Source organism: Sinohyriopsis cumingii, unplaced genomic scaffold, assembly GCF_028554795.1.
Source record: "Sinohyriopsis cumingii isolate HCF-2022 unplaced genomic scaffold, ASM2855479v2 utg001837l, whole genome shotgun sequence".
Taxonomy (NCBI): Eukaryota; Metazoa; Mollusca; class Bivalvia; order Unionida; family Unionidae; genus Sinohyriopsis; species Sinohyriopsis cumingii.
This window is the reverse complement of record NW_028316068.1, coordinates 558306-579005: the sequence shown is the minus strand read 5'-3', so window position 1 is coordinate 579005 and position 20700 is coordinate 558306. Positions and strand designations below refer to the sequence as shown.

The following is a 20700-nucleotide window of genomic DNA, read 5'->3' as shown; positions in this document are numbered from 1 at the left end:
GGTGTTGGAGCCAAAATGTTGACTTTTTTTTGACAATTTTTCATTGAATTGAATTTCACCAAACTTAATAGCTATGCTACTCATGGGCAGAGGCAGAGGATGTACAGTTTTCATCACACACATGTGCACACACACATCTCCAGCATATTTATAAGAGAGAGAGAGTAGTTATGGGAGTAGTTAAAGTTTTCATTTGCATTTTCTTTCAGCTAGCGTATCCTTCAGTGTTGAAAGACTTGTTTGTGCCCCATTTCCTGAACTGCTGGCTTGCCAAGATAGCTTTGGAAAAAATACTTGTAAGTATTGATGTTGCCACAATGACTTTATCCCTTATCATTGTAAAGAATTTCCATATGAGATACCTATTTTAAAGTCTTTTCCAGAAGTTAAAAACAAGAGTCCATTTTCCTTAGGTGGGGCAGCGACATTGTTGTGATTGCAATGTAACATATTGTGTTTGCCAGCATATAAGATGATACTTTTTGACCAGAAAATCTTAGCATCGTCTTATACTCCGAAATGACTTACCAGTAAATATGGATCTTGTCATCTGAATCACTTTATTGTTATGTCACATTATTTTTCATATGGAAAAAAGATTCTTCACAAGATCGAAAAATAATGTGTACAAAATATTTCATTTTGGGATTGAGATTGTGTATACAAAATTATAGGACCCACATTGAAAAGATTTTAAACAATTACATGATCGTCAGTATTAAAAATTAAGGATAAACAGAAGTAATTGTGCTAAAGCAGCATGCATTAGTAATATACATTGTTTAAATTTGATATAATGTGCATTAGAATTGACAATATAGAAGATGAACAACCATGACAAAGATATTCCATCACAATTTTCTTATTGCACCTCATGATCAAATAAAAATTATACCCCATCCTGAGAGAGAAAGATTTCTTGATGATTGTGCAGTCAGGAATGGCTTAGCAAATGCTTGGCTTGATTTGGATCATTTTGGCCCCCAGGATTTATGTGTGGGGCTCCTTGTGAGCACGGCATTTGGAAATAAACTTTTAAACAAGTTTTATATGATATTGAAGGAGCCCCAAGGGGCCAAGTGGTCGAAAGTGCTCACCATTACAGATCACTGCCATCTCACCTCTGTCTGCATGGGTTTGAGTCTTGGGCTTGGCCAATGTAGGTACATGAGAAAGCTTGCCAGTAGCTTCTCGTGTGTTGATGGTTCTTTCTGGGGTTTTCCCGGGTTTTTCCTCCACCATTTATACTGGCTGCCATGTATAGACTATCTTGTGCTGAAAAATGACATTAAACCTTATAACAACAACAACAACAACAATATAATATTGAACTTAATTTTCTTCAAATTATGCACCTTTTGTTTCTTTCATCAGAATGACCTCCACCATACCAGAGACAAATTCCAGACAATCTCTGTGACACTTTCACAGCAAATGTTACTACTAACAGTGGTCCTCTTGTGCCTTACATTCACTACGTATGTATCAACTCTTAGTGTAATAAATAATGTTCAAACAAATTTGAGAAATTTTGCAAGGTATATAACATTTTGCTATGTTCAAAAGTTGCTGGCCCATTTTAGAGTTTACTATCACATTTGTTAGTGTGAAATTTAGGGAAATTTAGATTTAATGAAATATTTTCCCTTAACTTCAGTGTTCTTGGTATTTGTACAGTAAAGTTATCTCTCTTTATAATGAACAGCATTATAGTACAGTTCTGGATATAATGCGGTACTGGATATATCACAGTTCTGGATATAATGCAGTAATTGGTATAATACAGTTATGGATATAATGCAGTACTGAATATAACACAGTTAAGGATATAATGCAGGACTGGATATATCACAGTTCTGGATATAATGCAGTAATTGGTATAATACAGTTATGGATATATTGCAGTACTGGATATAACACAGTTATGGATATAATGCAGTAATTGGTATAATACAGCTATGGATATAATGCAGTACTGGATATAACACAGTTACGGATATAATGCAGTACTGGATATAACACAGTTATGGATATAATGCAGTACTGGATATAATGCAGTACTGCTAGGATCCATGTGACCAAAATTAAATCCTTGTACTGTAATTGGTCTGTCCGATGTATGACACCAAGGACTAAAAGAAAACAAAATGAAGCCTAATATGATATCTTTCTTTCCTTTATAAAAAATCATTATTTGTGAAACTGAAATGCACAAATACCATAAAGTGAAACCAATATTTTTAATGGACATGAATTAAAATTATTACTGTACATTAGACTAACCTTTTGTGTATTCTGTCTCCCTATTACTATACACTAGACTAGCCTTTTGTTTATTCTCTCTCCCCCAATGATAGTCATATTTACCCCATGATAGTCATATTTTTTAAAAAATTTCTTACAGTGCAGTTCAGTACATTGCAGAAATGTGAAATGTTTAACAAACCCTTCAGAATACCAATTGACCCTTATTAACCATCTTGTTGGATGATTCCACAAGGAGCTCAATCAAAGATAACTTCAGTAAACTTAATTTTTTTAATTAATTTTATATTCTGTTGACCAGTCATATTGATGATTACATCACGCTTACTGAAATAGTTGAAGATTTGACAACATCACAGATAAGCAAAAAAATCACACTGTCTATGGAATAGTGGGCAGATGGATATTTTGAGTATTGCTTAATTGCATGAGGTCAGTGATATTAGGTTCTGAAACCACTTCATAATTATTTGTATTACACCTTATAAATATCAATTTATAACATCACAAATGACATCATATAAGGCAGAACCATGATGTCTGAGACATTCATATGTAGTTCAGAATCATTAACTGTACTATTTTGCAATCGAGGGTCCCCGAGTGGCCGAGTGGTCTGAAGCGCTCTCTATTGTCGATCACTGCCATCTCACCTCTGCCTGTGTAGGTTTGAGTCTCATATTCAGCCAATGTGGGTATGTGAGAAAGCTTGCCAGTAGCTTCTCATGGGTTGGTGGTTCTTTCGGGGGGGTTTCCCGGGTTCTTCCTCCACCATTAATACTGGCCACCATGTATAGCCTATCATGCTGAAAAATGGCATTAATCCCTACAACAACAACAACAAATTTTGCAATCGATTCAGTAAAATCAGTTAGTTGCTAGAAATGTGCTAATTTAAAATGAAATTTTCAAAACTCTTCATTGTAGAAGTTTTGCATTTTGTAATAAACCTTGTGTACTTTATAGAGTTAATTTGCCTGAAAACAGGAAAGACTTTACTGGAGCTAAGTTGCTTCAGTCGAATCCATCTGCAAACTGCTTAGACTCAGATCTGCCATCACAAAATGTGCTGACAGATCTGGGTCTATGCAGTTAGGATTCATCAGTAGAACAAACAACATAGACCCTATTCTGTGGACATATCATGTGAGTCAGAACAGTTTCTGTCTTGTTTGCAGTTGGACCTGTATCATAATACAACATATTATGACAATATTTCAGTCTTTTCTGAAATTTTTGTGATGACTTTCAATATATAGACCAGTTTTTTAAAATCCTTGTTAGCAAGACTTTGTATAAATTGCTTGATCCAAGCAAATTAAGTTTGGTATGCAGAATTATATGTCGGTGACCTGATTATGTTTTTATGGCACTTAAATGAGCTTTACAAATCTTATGTCTTGATATATCCACCGTCATGTCACGTTACAGAGTAACAAACTTATTGGGTTCCACATGTGTTGAACTGCACTCAAAAAGTGCTGACATCATTTGATAAGAGGAAACTTTACTGGATTATCCCATGCTATTCATTTTGGAAGTTGTGCAGTGGGTATATAATAATTAATACTAATTCTGCACATTTTATTCATTGTATCCTTTGTTACAGAAAATATGCTGTGCAGTATCTTAATGTAAGTGTTTCTTGTCACAGAGTTTGTGGTATACATCATATACAGAGGGCCAGCCAACACAGACCCCTGTCCATGTTTGATGCTTTTTACTTTGTGATTGTCACCTTTACAACTGTTGGATATGGAGACATAGCACCTGACATCTGGCTTGGCCGGCTTTTTATGATCCTCATGATTTGCGTCGCCTTTGCTTTTATTCCATTTCAGGTAGGTAATATAAGCTGTACTTTGTGTTGAGTCCATATTGGTGGGAAGTGAGACATAGTACATACTTTTCCAGCCAGTGCTGCCACATGTTCGGCAGTGTACAGTATTAAAAGCATCACCCATTTTCACCCGTCTCCTCGAATCATGTGATCATTATAGGTCACTTGATCAACATTAGTGGCTGGAGAAGGCAATGTGATATTGCTGGAAACTTCAAACTCTGATGATCATGAATTAAATTGAGCAAGGAAGCAACCTTTTCAGTTGTTTCCTGATTATTAGGAAATTCCCATACTCAGAGCATAAATATCTTAAGAGTTTGAAATTTTTTGGCAATATCACACTCATATCATGTGACCATTTTCAGTGATATAATTATTCTTATTTTACACTGAATTCTAACACACCTAGAATATTTTGATAATATACACAATAATGCCTCACAATATTGAAAGATGATTCTACTTGTGGGCCAAGAACATTCCACATAGATATGACTATCTTTGATAGAATGGGTATTTGGCAACAATTTCCACCAGTGATCTATATGTTGTCCCTCCTTTATTTCATTCTGAAAGTTAATCAGTTTTGAGTTGTATAACTTCAAAATCATCCTGGTTCAATTCCTTGTCCTGGTTAGCATGTTAGCCACTACTGTAAAGATCTTATGGCACAAAAAACAAAATGCTAGTCCTGGTGTTCATTTTTCATACAGATTGACCAATTACATTCTTATCGACTTTGCATTGAAGCTATTCTCATTGCTGCACATTTTTCAAATGACACTATAATACATGAGCAACTTTATTCCATATGGAATTTTCACTTGCTGTGAAATACTTATGGAATTGATATGGAATAAATTGTCTGATTCCATAAGTTTTTCAGTCCATATCTCTTCCATATGGATTCCTGAAGTATTCCATATGGAATCCATGAGAAATTTCTGTACAGATACATTTGGTTTATGGTTGTAATTTTACTTTTATGTCAGTTACATAAGTAATCTTATAGGAATGTGTACCTTGGTACAGATACTTTGTGGTATTTTCATTCCAAAGTAAACCACTCCGGTGGCCTAGTGGTTAGAGCTTCCACCTTGGATGCAAGAGGTCATGGGTTCGATCCCTGGCTGAGTCATACCAAAGACTTACAAAAATGGTACTAACAGCTGCCTCGCTTGGTGCTCAGCATTAAGAGGCTAGTGTTAGGATTTGTCAACCTGGTATTAGCATAATGTGGCTGTGTGGGACATCATGCTACATGTCTGCGACATGATGACATGGTGATAGACATCGCTATAAACTGCCACACTGCAGACATCGTTGTGATATAACTGAAAAATTGTTAAAGCTACGTTAAAAATCCAAATCACACACATACACACACACACACATATTCCAAAGTAGGTCACTGTGACACATATTTCATGCTTAATTTACTTTTCTCCAGTTTTTTTTATGTAGAAATAGTGTTCACTTCTAACTATATATGTCTTTTATTGATCATCATGGTAGTAATCAGGTGAATCCCAGTTAGAGAATGCTTTGTGTACATTTACACCATTCACATGCTTTGTGTACATTTACACCATCCACCTGCTTTGTGTACATTTACACCATTCACCTGCTTTGTGTACATTTACACCATTTACCTGCTTTGTGTACATTTATGCCATTCAACAACTTTGTGTACATTTATAACATTCACCTGCTTGTACTATTTGCTGAAGTTCAGATGCAGAATGCTTTGTATATTACACAGTCCACCTGCTTTGTGTTTACACCATTCACCTGCTTCATGTTTACACCATATTTCACCTGCTTTTTTTGAATTTGCAGCATTAATTTGTCTTGTGTGAATTTAACTATTCACCTGGTTTGTGTACATTAGACAAATCACCCACTTCTGATATTTGTTGAAACTCAAATACAAAATTAATCGTAGTCAGAGCTAAAATTTTGCGCTTCTTTCAAATGTGTTGATGTCCTTATTCAGATACAGACTATTGTCTCGACATGGATTCAGAGAGGCCGGGCTGGAAAAGAGTACACACAGCGTAAAGCGGCCGGAAACAAGCATGTTGTTGTCTGCTCTCAGAATCTCAGCACCGAGTCGGTTATGGACTTTTTGCAAGAATTCTTTGCTCATCCCAAGCTAGAGGTATGAAATACAGTACTGTCTCCAATTAAAATGTCTGCATGGCATACTTTGCCCACATGGAAAAGCAGCATTGAATTTGTATATCTCACATTAATACACTAGATGACTCCATCATGCTTATAACAAACTTGATGTCTGTAGAACCGTGTATGAGTTACTTCCCTTACCAAATACTGTTGCTTTAGTTGATACAGTATAGTTTCCTTGTATGGCATGTAATCTTTGATTTACTGAAGTTCTAATTTATTTGCTGTTCGCTGCATTTTCAGCGATAAACAAGTTTCACAATTTTTTTAAAATCATGCATGAAAGAGAAACCTATGTGATAAGATATGAAGACAACCAATTGTAGCATGAGAACTAAAAGTCCCAATGTTACATGTTTTAGGCATACATGGTTGTGTTACTAGGATCTGATGAAATGGACAACAATATGCAAATGATCCTTAAGGACCCCAAATGGACCCAGAGAGTCATCTACTTGAGGGGATCAGCCCTTAAAGATATAGATTTGCGGCGCTGCAGGTAAGACATTATACTGCTATATGTATAATACTTTTATTTAATAAGTTCCTGAAGAGCTTTTTTTTCTTCAAAACTCCGAATTATATTCCTGGCTTCCATACATGTAGAAGAAAATGCAATAAAAGTGACAATTACGTAATTAATTTTTAGTCAATCTTCATTTTAATCCTCTTGTTTGCATACAATTTAGTGATTCATCAATATGCAAAAGATAAATTTATAAAGGTAATGTTTATGTTGTCCTAACAAATGTAATGCATACGTACATGGTCCATTATCCAAACATAAATGAAAATAAGTGTGATTGCTTTATTTCAACACCTGAGCGTAAAACTGCAAATAACATGGCCAATTATATCAGTCACAGTATTTCATAACATCAGCATGCTCTGATTGTCCGTTTACAGACTCGTTACCATAATTAGCATAACATGGTACATACAGAAATGGTGGTCAGTAATATTTAATTCTGATTCCAGGCTGTTTATCAGAATATGTGTTTCATTTATAGCATACACATTATGAAAATTTTATCACAAAATTAATGCAAAACAGATTTTATCAAAATTACTTGGTAAATAAACAAATATTATACACTCACTAATAAATTGAAATTTACATAATGTCAAGTTAAAATGCTGTCTTCCGCTTTCAGGATAACTGGAATGATGGTTTGGATCAGGCATTTTGCTATATTCTCAACATCAAGTCATAATTTGTGATACAGTTTTCACATGATAAGCAACAATTAACTTCTTTTGAAATCAGTGTGTGCAATCATTCTGTTTAATTTTTTTATTTGGAATGTAGTACTCAAAATTATTGCTTAAATTACATTACCACACCATAATTGAATATCTACCAACTAGCAAATCTATCCCTCCCAAGCTAAAATAGACATTAACTCATTCGGCCCCAATCCCACCTGTAGGTGTGATGTACCATATTTCCGAGCTCTGCAGCATCAAGGTAATTTAAGATACACTAAAGTGAGTGGTATTACAAAAAAGCAGATATATATATGGCTCTACAATGATACCAAATAATCTGGACGTTCTAGTTGCACTACAAAATACAGAGGGAAAAACCTAATTTTTTTGACCTTTTTTTTTCTCCACCCAAAATTTGCTTGTGATTGGGATGTGATTTTGTGTCTGGATTTTAGACCTTTTTGCCTCAAATCTAAGGCAGACTGGTCTGAACTGCACACAGACAGGTGAACCTTTGCACAAACTAGGATAAGGTGGGCATTTGAAATAAAGGTCTCCATACGAAAATGATGGGTCCATTCAGCAATAAAAAAATTAAAAAAAAAGAACATTAATTTTTACCCTTTTGCAGCAAAATAACCAATGGAAAACGATGTTTCTAATACAACTAGGCATTATTCTCATGGAAAATCTGTTGAAAGCCGATGTATTATGATGTATTCAGAAATAGCCCCCAAAATGTCTTTCCTATTCGCATTTAAGGTGAAAACGACAAAATCCTCCGGGGCTGAATGAGTTAAGCCTGGCTTTTGGCTTGTTTTAAGTCATCTCCTTGCCAACACATAAGTAAATAAAGAGTGAGCTCCCTTTTGGATAGAAGTGTTGGCATTGATCTTGGGAATTGGTTGGAAATTAGTGAAAACATGCATTTTGGTGCATTGCTACAAGTTTGCAGTATTCTGAATCTTTTTGTAACAGGAAAGTGTATTGCATAAATTTTATTGAATGTAGATGACTGTTTTGCTCTCTCATTATCAACTTTGTCATCTGACAAATTACTCATACCATTTTTTTAAATTTGTCATATAAATTACTAAGCACCATCTACTTTGTTACATGACAAGTTACATGGCATCTTCTATTTTATTACATGACAAGTTACTTGGCTTCTTCTACTCTGTTACTTGGCACCATCAACTTTATTACATGACAGGTTACTTGGCACCATATACTTTGTTACATGACAGGTTACTTGGCAACATCTGCTTGGTTACATGACAAGTTACATAGCACCATCCACTTTGCTATATGACAAGTTACTTGGTATCATCTACTTTGTTACATAAGTTACTTCATACCATCTTCTTTGTTACATGACAAGTTACTTGGCACAGTTTACTTTGTTACATGACAAGTTACATGGCACCATATACTTTGTTAAATAAGTTGCTTGACACTATCTACAACTCTCCCTCGTTTTAATGCGCTTCATTATAACATAATTCTGTATATAATGTATTAGTTAGAACATCGCCTTGGATGCGGGAGGTTGAGTGTTTAAACCCTGGCTGAGTCACACCAAAAACTTATGAAAATGGTACTAACAGCTGCCTTGCTTGGCGCTCAGCATTAAGAGGTTACTGTTAGGACTGGTTGGCCTAGTGTCAGGATAATGTGACTGGGTGGGACATGATGCTACATGTCTGTGGCATGATGCCCCAGTGCTAGACATCACTATAAACTGCCACACTGCAGACATCGTAGTGATATGACTGAAATGTTTTTAAAGCTACGTTAAAATTCCAAAACAAATACACCTGTTGTATACTGGAAAAGTAAGATATTGTATTCCTAACATCAAAAATAACCAGTGTTTCTAATAAGCCATAATTTTAATTGGTCTGTATGAGCTATTGTATTCGGCTAAAGTACACATTTAGCACTAAAGCAACTGCAGTGGATCAGTGTCTTTTTCTCTGTAAACACAGCTCACTAATTATACAGAGGACCAGCTTATTGTTGACCATTGTTCACTGATACGTGGAACCATATCGCAGAAAGGATTAGTACCGGCGTGTCTTTTGAACTTGCTGCTGCTTTCTGTAATTTTGCTACAGTGCAAATAATGTGTATTCCAACAATTAAGTGTCAGTGAAATCAGATTTAAAAGTGAGTTTAGTCTTATCATTAGAGTGGTCCCCCTCTTGAATGCCCCCCCACCCCCCGACCAATGGCCACTCGCTTTTTACAGACAGAATGCTTTGGCACTGATGAGTTTGTGTTAAAAGTACCCCTCAAGAATGGCCACCCCTTTAACACCAAAAACGGCCAGCATATTAGTTCTGTTATGTTTAGACTCCTACAAAACGCAAAAAGAAAAGAGTGAAGACAACAAGCTTTGTAAAATTAACAAATAATTTCCCCAATAAACAAGGTAAAAATGAGAAAAAGAACTTATGGTTTTATGAATCAAATCGAAAAATAATCCAAGAATTAAAAAAATAGAAGTACTAGTAATAAAATGTCCCAATGAAACTGAGTTTGAATCCTGATGAAAACCAAAATGGAAAGTAATGATGTATGCTGTATTCAGTGTTGTACTGATGTGTCAACAGCTCTTCATCGAATCACAGAAAATAATATTCCAGTGTTTGAATTCTGTGTAAATTATGATAACTGTTTTTGTCCAAGAATTAATTAAGAGCACAAGTATTTCCAGGGAAAGGTAATCTCTTGGAATGCAAATAATTTGAAGAAAAATTAAAAATTTCAACTCAGACTGGTCACCACAAAATACCTTTATGTGCCAGTGGTTTAAAGCTAGACTGACTAAATTCTCTATAGGAAAAAGTTATATTAATTTAAGATGCAAAACAGATTCCTGTATGAGGGTCACATGATCATGTTTCTAGAATAATAAGCTTTTTACATGCCTAACATCACATACTCCCAGTATGGCCCTGACTAAAACCAGTGATTTTCACTCTGGGAAAGAATAAATAAAAAAAAAAAGTTGTTTACTTCAACTTTCACCGATTTCTGAATCAAGGTCAGGAACTAGATCAGCATTAGATAAAAGCTTTTGTTATTATGTGTTTACGAAATAGTTAGGTGAAACTGAATTTCTGGAAAATGTCAAATCCAGTAAATAAAGTTACATTTACAATAGCATGTAATGGAATTAAAAAAATTGAAAACTAACAAACAAACAATTGAATTAAATCAAATATACATAACAGTAAAAAAAAATTAAAATGTTCCTCTCACATGCAGCCATTTTTTTTTTAAATGTGTCTTGAACAAATAATTAATTTATATGGTAAGGTAAGTAATCTGATTATCTCCGCCAATACCTTTTTCCCAGTGTCAGGTTTCCGTTACTGAAAGAAGTGTTAGCTAAAGTATATATAACACTAAGATAAATACTATTAATATTATATCATTATCTATAAAAGCTGATGTTTACAGGAAATGGGCTCAACAGTGTTGTGATTGAGTTTTTGGCCTCACTCAGCTGTTGAGTTCTATCTTTGATGATTAGATCCAGATGTAATTGTCAAGATCATGGTCAGCATAGGCTAAATTTAGATTTTGTGGATTAACACACTCAGACAAATTAACCTTCAACAAAACAGGGCACCAGGCAAAAACCAAAAAATCGTGTTACAGTACATATATCAATTCCTTTATAAGGAAGGCATTTTGTCCACTCTACCAAAGTTTCATCTGCATAATTTAATCACACTACAATTAGCAACATGGAGATAAATCATTACAAAACTGTAACGTGTCATCACATAAATGAAGACTTGTTACTTTAGAAGAAAGTCAGAGTTATTTGACTCAACATTTTTTTGGGGGGGGTGACTTGCCAAACTATTTTTTTTTTAAATCACTTGAGTAAACATCACAACAGATAAGGAAAATATTTAGCTGCACTGGGAGGATGGAGCTAACAGAAAAATAATTAATTATCTGTGTACCAAGAATGGTGTTGCAGTGTGCATGGCGACAATACGCCACTCACATTTTATGCTTACATCAAGAATAAGAAATCTTAATCTGTTCAGTTAATAGAAGTATATTTTTAAGACAAGAAGAACCTTTTTATCATTAAAGTTACTTTTAAATAAAGATATTAAATGCTTTGAAGTATTTAGCTTTCTTACTATGTACATTACATGTACTTCTCGCAAAACATTTAGTCCCCCTCTGGAAAGATCACCCATCTTATAAGGCCATATAAGAATGGGAGCACTGTGTTTATGAGTAAATTAAGACATTTAATCTCACAGTAGAAACATCCTGGAAAAGGAAATCTAATTTTGTCAATGGGATTGTGGTTTTAAGGGATTTATGCAGGAAGATGTTGAATGGGATCCTTCTATCCCAACTGTGGCTGAAACTTTGCCAACTAGATGAAATCTCTAAGTTTTGGATCAAAAGTGGTCCAGTCTCTTCATATGGGAGGACCTCTACTGTCTTAAGGTTGACATCCATCTGCATGCTTCAGGCTGGTACCCTTCTGCATGTCCAACCACTGGCAATGACAATTGGTACAAATGCCAGCATGAGTGGTTAAGTTGTCAATGACCTTCTCTCCTTTCAAGCAGGGTTAGGTTCCTTCTGGAGTACACTATGTTCTGCAGCCTCCTAAAGATCAAAACCAAATACCTTGTGATCTTGGCAGGAGACTTTATCTGGAAAGGGCATTATGATTCTTTCTGACAACTTGACAATCATCTGTTATCTCAAAATATAAGAGGGAACCACAACCCCAGATCTGTGTCTTATTGTTAGGATTTTCTTTCTGGTTTCATTTCATAATAAGTCTACCTCATCCCAGGCAGATTCAGCTGACTCAGAATAGTATATTGACCACTGAGTCTTAACACATTAACCCCTGGTGACGTGTTTACTTGGCAGGAGGTAGTAGCCTACTGCCGAGCTCTGTAGCTTCAAGGTTATGTATGATACACTAAAGTGAGTGGTATTATAGAATGGTAGACAGATGTAGCTCTACAATGATACCAAATAATCTGGAATTTCTAGTTGCACACAAAATACAGAGGGAAAAACCTCATTTTTGGGACCCGATTTTTCTACCAAAAATTTGCCTGTGGTTGGAATCCAATTTTGTGTCCAGAATTTAGATGTTTTGGTCTCAGATCTGAGGCAGACCAGTATGAACTGCAAACAGACAGATGAACCTTTGCAAAAAGCAGGATAAGAAAGGCACTTGGAATAAAGAGTGGTCTCAGTACGAAAATAATGGGTCTGTTTAGAAACTTTTACCCTTCTACTCATGCGCAAGCCAAATAGCCAATGAAAAACGATGTTTCTAACACAACTTGGCAGTATGTTATTGGAAGATCACCTGGAAGTTAGTATTTTAGGATGTATTCAGAAATAGCTTTCAAAATGTGTTTCCTACTCGAATTTCAGATGAAAATGACAAAAACCTGCAGGGGTTAATGTGTTAAGTTGACTTGGTGTTCATTCAGGATGGTCTCAACTGACTCAGAATAGTACATTGACCACTGAGTCTTAAGTTGACTCTGTTCATTTAGGATGGTCTGCTGTCAGTCTCTTTGCAGTGAGGTAGAATGCCAAGCTACAATATTTAGCCAGTTCCAGATCTGAAAACATTGCAGTTAATGGCCTTTCATTGAACTGGAATGATCTCAGTGTATATCCCCCCACACAGACCCAAATGCCTATAATCCCCAAAGTTTTGCAGAAAGCAAGGGTATCCAAGTGCTGACTAATCCTGATTGCTCCCTCAAGTGGGACAAGTCATGGATCAACTAACTCCTATATGCAATGATGGAAATGTACATGAAAATCCTCTCTTGCTCATCAACCTTAAACACACATTTCTTTTTATCCGAAGAAATGCTGATCCAGTACAGCAGGTTGATGTGAAACAAACCCTCAGGAAATGACATTTCTCAGAACAATTGATGGACAGAATTGTTGGGGCAAGAAGGTCCAACACTTTGAAAGCCTGTGAGGGGAAATGGAAAGTTCCTCCAAGTGGTTTGAGCAGGGAAACTTCTTTAAAACTCTCAATACCACAAATAGCTCACTTGCTTCTATAGTTTTTTTGAGTAGTTAGATCCAATAACAATCATAGACTACTGTTCCTCAATTTCTAATATATTTTATGATCATGGAAAATGGAACATGCTGTTTAAACTTGTTTATAAGTGTAATCAAACTGCAGACAATACAGATCCTGATCTGCCATAGCATCATGCACCTGCAGATCACAATCTGTGTTGTTTGTTCTACTGTTCTGCTGATTAATCCTAACAAACTGCACAGATCCAGAGCTGCCAGCACATTATGTGACTGCAGATCTGGGTCTGTGCAGTTTTCAGTTGGACTCTTCTGTAAATGAGTGTATATGGTAGGCTAGAACAAAGACTGCTCCATTCTTTTTGCTAATTTCAACTCGTTTTGGCATAAGGTCTTGGCCCTTTGTCAAAAATTAAACCTTATGTTGGTTCTAACTTGGTTCAGCCCTTCATATGACTGTCTGGAACCTTGCTAACTCATCTTTTGTATAAGAATTGCTCCCTAATCACTCTAGCTATGTAATGCAGAAGTAGTGAAATTCATACTTTATCAGCAGCTTTTTAAAGATATTGGTTGCTCTTCAATCCACTGGATTTTTGCAGGAGAATAATTATTTCTTAAACTTACATTTATTTATTGACCTGTGCTAACCCCTAACCCATACCTCACATCCAAAGAACAGAATGCACTTTCAGTCGATGACAATCAGTGAGATGTGGTGCAACTTCCTCTGTCCAATGGAAGATCACTTGTTGCCTTTTTGCTTGGCAAACAAACAATTCTTTACAACTTTTTTTAAACTAGCAAGAAGACATTCTTTTTGTTTGTGAGGGCTGGACAGAGTAGCAGCATGAAAAACAGATGCCAGACTTAGAGTTGTATTGATGTCCAAAACTGTGCAGAATAATTACAAATCTGCACACAAAAAATTCAGCTCCCAGAAATAGATTCCAGAAACCAGACTTTAATGGAATAACATCCCACTGATTCATTATTTTCAGTAATTTAAGTTTTTTTCTTCAGTTGCCCTTGTTGATGTCTACCACTCACGCTAAATAATTTGATTTGAAATAAAAATCCTCTCTTTGTCATTGTGATATAGTAATAGTGATATAGGTTTATTTGACTGAATATCATTAATTAAGTATTCTACTTGGTAATGCACATCCAAGGAATAACAGTTTCAATAGTGTACCCCATAGTCTAGGCATGGGTTACCAGAATTTAGCACACTTGGAAAGTACTGATGAGAAAGCCACCATCATTCAATCATTATGGTTGTTGCTAAATAAATGTTATAGACTGTTAGGAACACGTAATAATATTGCAGGGACGTTTTAATGGTGTTATACAATCCAGACTGGCTGCCTAGATTCCCCCAAAATTGAAACCAGGATTTCCTGATAAAGCATGTTCATGGGTTGATGTCTCTGAAGCACATCATTGATAATGTACTATAGGGCATTAACTGAACAGATAGCATGTGCCTTTCTCTGGTGGGTGGGTGGGGAGACTTAAATTTGCATAGTAATGTAATCTGCCAATGGAAAAACAGATGTCTATTTCAAGACAGTAACATACATTTTATCAACAGTCTCAAAGCAGCAACTGTGTACTGCTTTAACAAAGGCAGTTATATGGTTACCTATAACAGAGAATGCATTTGTTCCAGAAAAGGAGTCATCGAGTGCATTTAAGTTTCATCCATGGTGTAATAGTTACATAAGTATAAGTATATGCTTCTCTGTATATGCTCAAAACTTTCAACATTAAATTTCCCTTACTGAGTGCAAGTTTCACAGTTTTAGCATGCTTTGAGAGAGTGGATTCATTATTCCCATTTGTACAAAATGTACATGAACACAAGTGTAAGGGAGTATGGCCCATACTACGGAATGCTTGTAGTGTATACATGCATCAGGCAGTCTGGCCTACAACACAGTACACATATAGTGTACACCAGTATAATGGGGCCTGGCCAATAACATAGTACACCTATATTGTATACAAGTACAGTGTGACCCTGCTATAGCGCGCTCTGTTATAACACAAATTCGGATATAACACGGTCGCAGTGTGGCTCCCAAAATTTTTTATACATGTATTTTTCTTGCACATGAAAAAAATGTCTTAGAAGTACAAAACAAAAACCCAGAAAGTTTATTATCATTTTGGGGAAGAGATCACGCTTGAATAATACAAGATGTTCGTGGCGTGGCTCCTGAAATTTTATATGTATTTTTCTTGAACGCAAAAAAATAGATTTTTATTCTTAAAAGTACGAAAAATAAAGTCTGAAAAGTTTATTCTAGGATTGCATAGGGCTTCACCAATGTCGCAAACTGTGATTTTGTTTCCCTTATTGGAGGCAAAATATACCATCTGGCGATTTTTTTATTGGTGATATTGTTGTTTAAACTTGTATATACAACCATTGGTTTGGAGTGGAGAAATTCAGAGGCCCCATGAAAGAAAGCCACAAACTTGATATAAAATGTACTGATATTTATCTATTGTTACATAAACAATATTGACAAACCATCTTAACAGTGCACTGTTATATGATAATCCGCTTATGTTGACATTGAGCATGAGTACTGTATGTTGTGAGATATCCACTTTTTTGTTGTTGACATTTCTGGTAGCGAGATGAACCAGATGACGCGTTATCTTGCGATCTATCTTTTGTTCGATTTTCAGCCACTCGCTAACAATTAATATATTTACATAGACTGACATTTGTGTGTGGATGGTAAGTAAAATTCCTCTTCTTTCCACTCAGAATTAAATCATTCAGAACACCCACATTTTCTGTACTAATCCTTGTCGTCAGACCAGACCGTTGACTCTCTATCATCCGTTGACCCTTTGTTAAATTTCTAACACATGAGTGAAAGGCAGCATCACTCCGCTACCCTAAATGTATAAAAAAGAAAACCATGTTACTTGTTGGTCTATTCAATAGACTGGGAGGAATGGTAACTCAATTGACCAAACGATGGCCAATTCCTTTTTTAAAAATGCACCCAGATAAAATAGTTTGCTTAAATTTAAAAGAAAATACTACTGATGAAGCACTGACTTGTGGGGGTGTAGTGGTCTAGGGGTGGGGTTCTTCTTATAGACTTTAACGAATTATGAGAAGTTCCCCTGGTCCTTATTCAGAAGGTTAATTCTGGACACTATATTATTTATTGACTAAATATATTTATGGCTACGAGCCCCCAGTCAGCTATGCCGACAGTTAAATTAAAAGAAATACAAAGATGAAATTTAAACAATAACAATTTAATAAATGAAATTTAAAAGAATTTAAAGTAATCAATGTCTCTCTTTCACCCAATGATCCCTTTGATCATCATTTGAGTTCACAGTGTGAGGAGATTTTTCCCTTCTTGAGTGCTACTCATCTAAATCTCTTCGTTCCCTTGTCTTTCTCTCCTTTCGTGATCTCCACTTCCGCTTCCTCTTCTATAATCCTTGTTCCTTGCCGTTATCTTGACTTCCGGTTCCTCTTCTAGTATCCGGAACCCTTGACGATATTCCTTGAGGTCACCCGAAATTCACTCGGTATCTCTCACCGTCACCCGAAATTCTCTGAACTTCTCTCGTCCCCCGAAATTCTCTGAAATTCTTTCGTCCCCCGAAAGCTTCCTGATCGAAGCTATTTCATGAATTTCCTAAATTCCGCCAATTTTTACGAATGGCTAACGGAGTGTGTGTCACTGCGACTCTTAAACACCAACTGACGAATTTCAGGCTTGTACAAGTCTTATGTCAATTTCTCGAATCAAGTCCCACCTACAACGCATCCCGATTGGATGGCGACGGACTCTGGTCATTTGATCGAACTGTCAATCATAAAAATGTCAGTCTGTGTGTCCCCATGTACTGTCCAGCCTACCATTGTCGGCTTCCGGCTCTTTGAAGTTGTCTACGTCACGTGTTCCCATGTACAAAGATTCCCGCCAGATTTCCACTCAAGAGCTCAAACAAAGACTGGGTTACGTAAGAGGATTAGCCAACTTAGGCACTTGGAAAAACAAAGCTTACCTGGCTCCACTTACAGACTTATAAATACATGTATAATACAAGGGGTTGGGGTAAAACATCACATCCCCCCACGCTTGAGAATAAAATCAGGATTTTATTCACTCAAACTAAAAAAGCAAAAGTGTTACACGATATAAAGAACAAAATCAGCAAAATGAACTAAATGCTAAACTGAGTATGAACACGAAAATATAACAAATGATCTATATCATTTCGGCGCTTCTACTCATGAAATCTGCGCCTACGTTTTCAGATCCTTTCACGTATCTGATCTGCATCTGATACTGCTGTAAAAACAGCGACCATCGCATCAATCGACCATTGGACAACTTTGCCTGCGCCAGATAGGCGAGTGGTTGGTGGTCGGTCTCCAATATGAACTTACGTCCATATAGGTATCGCTCGAACCGTGATATGCCGAACACGATTCCAAGACATTCCCTCTCCGATACTGAGTAATTCTTCTCGGCAGCAGACAACTTCCGGCTGCCGTATGCGACAGGAAAAAGCGTCTTGTCATGCTCCTGGAGCAGTACTGCTCCCAGTCCCGTGTCGCATGCATCGGTGCGCAGAACGAATTCTTTATCCAAGTCCGGTAGACGAACAACTGCGTCGGATGTAAGTCTATCCTTTAGCGTTTGGAATGCGTGCTCACACGCATCTGTCCAAACGAACTTACTCGGGGTCCGTTTCTTGGTTAGGTCAGACAACGGGCCCGCAATCGCGCTGAAATTAGCGACATACCTCCGGTAATATCCGGCCAGTCCCAGGAATGACCTCACTTCCGTTTTCGTGGTGGGGCGTGCGGCGTTTCTCAACTGCTCCACCTTCGACTTCTCTGGAGACAGCGTGCCTTGGCTCAGGGTATGTCCTAAATAGTCTAATGTCCTGAAACCAAGGTGACATTTGGAAGGGCGGGCTGTCAAGCCCTCCTGACGTAGCCGCTCCAAAACGTCAGCTAACAGAGCGAGGTGTTCACCCCATGTCTCTGTAGCTAACAAGAGGTCATCCATGAAGTTGTGGACACCCCTATCGCGCAAGGACTCCAACAACTTCCGCATCATTCTGGTAAAGACGCTGGGCGCGTTTTGTACCCCGAACGGCATCACCAACCATTGGTATGTCCCGTCGGGAGTAGCAAAAGCAAGCTTCGGTCGGTCTTCTTTCCTTACCGGAATTTGCCAATACCCCTTGGACAAATCCAGTTTGGAAAAATATTTCGCTTTCGAGACCGAAGCGAAGATATGTTCGGGGTCAGGTAGCATTTCAACTTGAAATTCTGTCACCTGATTCAGCTTCCGGTAGTCGACGCAGAACCGATGGGTGCCGTCCTTCTTCTGCACTAAGACTACTGGTGAGCTGTACGGAGAGTCGGCAGGTTCGATTACTCCCAGAGCAATCATCTGCTCGATTTCTTCCCTTACAACTTGTCGTTTCGCGTGGGGCAAGGGGTAGGGTTTACGCTGAACTGGTCGGTCGTCCACCATCTTTAACCCGAACTCGACAAGCGTCGTCCTCCCGGGTTTTTCGGTTAGCACGTCGGAATATCCGGCCAGCAAGGTCTCTATCTCGTTCCGCTGCCCTTCAGTTAACATGGGGTCACACTCCACGTCCGACGGAGTCTCGGCCCTCGTTAATGGACAGCTCGGGACAGTGTTAGCACCTTCCGTATCGCCTTCGATATCCTCGGTGACTATCGCTGCGACAACAAAATCGCTGGCGGTCTCCCTTTCCCGGTACCTCTTGAGCAAATTGGCATGGTACAATTTCTCTTTCGTCGGTAGCTGTATCCGGTAGGTTTGACCTCCGACCTTCTTGGTGACGACGTATGGACCCCTCCAGGAAACTTGCAACTTGTTGTGTTCCTGGGGCAACAACAACAACACTTTGTCCCCTACCTCAAACTGACGTGGTTTTGCGCGCTTATTGTAATTTTTCGCCTGTTGCGCCTTAGCTCGTTTGAGGTTTTCTTGCGCGAGAGAACAAACCTCTTCCAGTTTGTTGCGCAAGTCCGCGACGTATTGGTAGGTAGTGCGTACTTCCTCTACAGCGTGGTCGTCTGTCCACAGCTGTCTCAGTACGGCGATTGGGCCGCGTACGGTTCTCCCGTACAAGAGTTCAAAGGGAGAGAACCCCAAACTCGCTTGCGGTACTTCCCGGTATGCAAAAAGCATGGCCGGAATATACCGGTCCCAATCCTTGGGGCGGCCTTCGCACAATTTCTTGAGCGTGTTTTTCAAGGTCCCATTAAACCGTTCGACCAATCCGTTACATTGGGGGTGATACGGTGTAGTCGTGAGGTGTTTAATCGACATGAGACGATTCACCTCCGCCATCACACGACTCATAAATTGTGTTCCTTGATCGGTCAAGATCTCGTCGGGCACTCCGACTCTTGACCAGATCGCAAACAGAGCTTCCGCGACGGTTTCCGTGTCAATGTTACGCAACGCAACGGCCTCCGGATAGCGTGTAGCATAATCGACAACCGTTAAAATATATCGATTTCCGTGCGCAGACGCGGGTTTTATCGGTCCGATTAAATCCATGGCAACACGTCTAAATGGTTCATCGATAAGGGGCGTACTCCCCAAAGGGATGGGTCGTTGATCCGTTTTCGGTGCCATTCTCTGGCATTTGTCACAGGAGAGACAGAACCGTTTTACGTCTCCCTGGACCCCTGGCCAGTAAAACTCTTTTACAAGACGGTCACGCGTCTTAGCAATTCCCATGTGTCCACCCATGAGACTCTCGTGTGCAAGTTTCAGTACTTCGCAACGCTTTTCCTTTGGCACGACGACTTGCTTGAAGTGTTCGTTGTGTTTCCTGGCGTGGCGATACAAGATTCCCTTCTTGTAGACAAACTTCACCGCGCCGTTCGGAGTTTCCCTTTCTGTTCCCGCTTCTGCGTGTTTGTGCAACTGCGCCAGAGTTGCGTCCTCCTGTTGCAGCTTCCTTAACTCCGCTGGAATAACATTACTAACCGGTGTCGATGTAACTTGGATTGGCTTTTGTTTCGGCTGTCGACTCATGGCCCTGGTTTCAACAGCACTCACTGGCAT

General features: G+C 38.1%; 1 protein-coding gene across 1 annotated transcript in view; it reads left to right on the top strand.

Moving 5' to 3' along the window:
- LOC149771459 (potassium channel subfamily T member 2-like) overlaps window positions 1-20700 on the top strand; it is a 153812-nt gene that overhangs the window by 23472 nt on the left and 109640 nt on the right. Inside the window, exons 6-10 of the mRNA XM_089948428.1 lie at window positions 210-296; window positions 1375-1478; window positions 3920-4106; window positions 6105-6269; window positions 6658-6794. Coding sequence (XP_089804554.1) covers window positions 210-296; window positions 1375-1478; window positions 3920-4106; window positions 6105-6269; window positions 6658-6794 — 680 coding nt within the window. The remainder of the gene's footprint in view (window positions 1-209; window positions 297-1374; window positions 1479-3919; window positions 4107-6104; window positions 6270-6657; window positions 6795-20700) is intronic.